The 2,677-nt window shown below is 37.0% G+C and overlaps 1 protein-coding gene across 1 annotated transcript; it reads left to right on the top strand.

Annotated features, from left to right (window-relative positions):
* The first annotated feature begins 306 nt into the window (after nt 1-306).
* On the top strand, nt 307-838 carry LOC107576869 (prolactin receptor-like). The gene is made up of 2 exons (XM_016262991.1): nt 307-393; nt 570-838. Exons 1-2 carry the CDS (start codon nt 317-319, stop codon nt 757-759), a joined length of 267 nt encoding a protein of 88 aa, XP_016118477.1. The 5' UTR covers nt 307-316; the 3' UTR covers nt 760-838.
* The last annotated feature ends 1,839 nt before the right edge of the window (nt 839-2,677 follow it).

Consider the following 2,677-nt stretch of genomic DNA (forward strand, 5'->3'; position numbering starts at 1 on the left):
CTTCTGTCACGAAAACAAATTCCTCGTATGTGTAAACATACCTGGCAATAAAGCTCATTCTGATTCTGATTTAAAACAGTAGACAACAAAACTGTAGCATTCACTCGCAATAAACAGAATGGTATAATGCATTGATGTGGATGCTAATACAGTCATCATTATAGTTTATTGTGCCTTGACTTCAAAAAAGGTTTGAGTTTAGGATGTACTTGTCACTGCTACAAAGAAATAAACCTCTTCATTGAAATCGTAAGTCATAGTTTCTTACATTGCAGATGGAACAAGGCCATATATTTACTACTGTCGGTCGCCCAACATGGAGATCTTCAGCTGCTGGTGGCAGCCGATTGCTAATCAGGACAATGTCACGTACACGCTCCTGTACACCACGGGGTGAGGCATGAATAAAACACACTTTACAGCATGTCAAACTCCTTGATATATCTGTTTAATATTCAGTAATTTGTATTTATTGTCATTTTTCACCAGATTAGTGTTGTTTATGTAGAGTGCAAATACTGCTGTTAATTATATGAAGCAATGATCCTGAACGTCATGTCGTCCCGCAGTGAACACGCTCCTCAGGAGTGTCCTGATTATGTGAGCGGTGGCATCAACAGCTGCTTCTTTGATGCCAAACACACTCAGATCTGGGAGATGTACTGCATGAACGTGACGGCACACATGCGCACTGGGCCCATCACCTCCCAGAAACACTGCCTGGATGTGGCCGATATAGGTCAGTGTAATTTCTCCTGAAGTTTTCCAGTATCATCCACTGAGCTCAGCACAGACCTTTAATTATCTTTTTCAACCCATCTTACATGCAGTTTAGTACATGTATCATACATCATATATCATACATTGATGAGTCTGTGTGTTTATCTTGCCCTACACTCTTAAAAATAAAGTTTTTTTTATTGGCATCAATGTTTCCATGAAGAATCTTTAAAGAGCAAGTCATATGGTATTTTAAAGTGTCCTAATATTGTGTTAGAGACCCCTACAACAGGTTTAAATGCATCTAAGGTCAGAAAACATTGTAATTTTCTCAGAATACACATTTAATATTAGAGACATTTGCCAATGATTTCGAAACGATTCGTTCCAAGCAAGTTCGGAGCAAACCCCTCCCTGCCATTAGCCTACTCTGCTCTGATTGGTCAGCTGACCAAGCCTGCTGTGATTGGCACAGAGAGGAGTCCTTGAGCAAGTTAGCGAGCTCTACCATTGACAAAGAACCTTTACATAAAACAATAATATAGTGCTCCAATACTTTCTTATAATAATGTCATAAAATACAAAACACTTATGCAAGCGAATCGTGCCCACAGCTAAAGTTTAGCTGCTAAACTGTGAACACTTAACTAACTCGCTCGTCGCTCCCGCATTAACCCTATAACTGCCGGTGCAGCAAAATAAACAGCAATTTAACAATGATTATAAAGTCTGTGCGCTACACACTAAATTCTTTATTATTAAACAAAGTAATTATTAGAACAACGCCAGTCTACATTAATCGACACATTCTTAGGAAATAGTGGGTTCAGAGCGAATTATCAGAACTATTTCAGTAAGACTAATATCGTGCTTTACATGGAAACCTAAAGCTGCACTAGGTGTACATCACATATTAGCACAAAAACTTGATATTTTGAGCACTCAGTTGAAAATGTACACATAACGTATCAATCGTACTTTTTTAAATTAAGAAGATTTAAAAGACTCGCGGGCAGGCGGGGATTATGCAAATGTATAACCCAGTAACTATACCGGCAACAGGCAAAAGATTCGAAAATATGACGACTCGTTAAGGCGATTCAGAATCGACTCTCTCTTTTGAGAAACAATATCTTTATTTATCATGTACTTTTTTGATTAACAACTTTGCTGATGTTGTTTACATTTAAGGATAACTACGTTATAAACTGCAAAAGAGATATTTTTCAAAAACCCATATGACCTGCTCTTTAAAGCAAAATTCTAATGTCTTTACATGCAAATATGATACAAAATATTATGTAATTATATATTTTATTATTTCTTTTGTATAGTATGATATAATTAATTTACAATTAATTATAATTTTTTATTAATATTTTCAATTATTTTCAAGTTGTTGGATTCGAGGCTGATCAAATAAGTAGTCTACTTTTGATGTCTTTGAGTTACAGAAGTACACTTCAGCCTTCTTGTTTACAGAGACATCTATTAGCAGTGCCAGAGCAGATGTCTTGTACAGTCTGCTGCAAAAGAGATATTTTTCAAAAACACATATGACCTGCTCTTTAACATCCATACACTCTTAAAGGGGTCATATGGTGCGATTTCAAGTTTTCCTTTCTCTTTGGAGTGTTACAAGCTGTTTGTGAATAGATACGATCCCTAAAGTTGCAAAGACTAAAGTCTCAAACCCAAAGAGATATTCTTTATAAAAGTTAAACGTTTAAACACGCCCCCACATGTCTACGTCACTGTGTGGGAAGATTTGCATAACAACTCCCAAATGTTCCCGCAAAGAAAGAAGGTGTAACTTTGATTCTCGGTGTAGTATTGTTGCCGCCGCCGCCATGTCGTGGAGACGCTGTTGGATTCGTTATGAAAGCGAAACTACTTTGTTTGGCCTTCCAAAAGAGGACACAACTGGAAATCAGTAGTTAAGTTGTATTTACAACAC

This window comes from Sinocyclocheilus grahami, unplaced genomic scaffold (assembly GCF_001515645.1).
Source record: "Sinocyclocheilus grahami isolate Dianchi unplaced genomic scaffold, SAMN03320097.WGS_v1.1 scaffold4515.1, whole genome shotgun sequence".
NCBI classification, from domain to species: domain Eukaryota; kingdom Metazoa; phylum Chordata; class Actinopteri; order Cypriniformes; family Cyprinidae; genus Sinocyclocheilus; species Sinocyclocheilus grahami.

Bases quoted from the DNA above. Each gene is read 5' to 3' on its own strand.
- LOC107576869 (XM_016262991.1), top strand. From the start codon at position 317: ATGGAGATCTTCAGCTGCTGGTGGCAGCCGATTGCTAATCAGGACAAT. The intron at 394-569 runs GTGAGGCATGAA...GTCGTCCCGCAG, and splicing joins ACGCTCCTGTACACCACGGG to TGAACACGCTCCTCAGGAGT.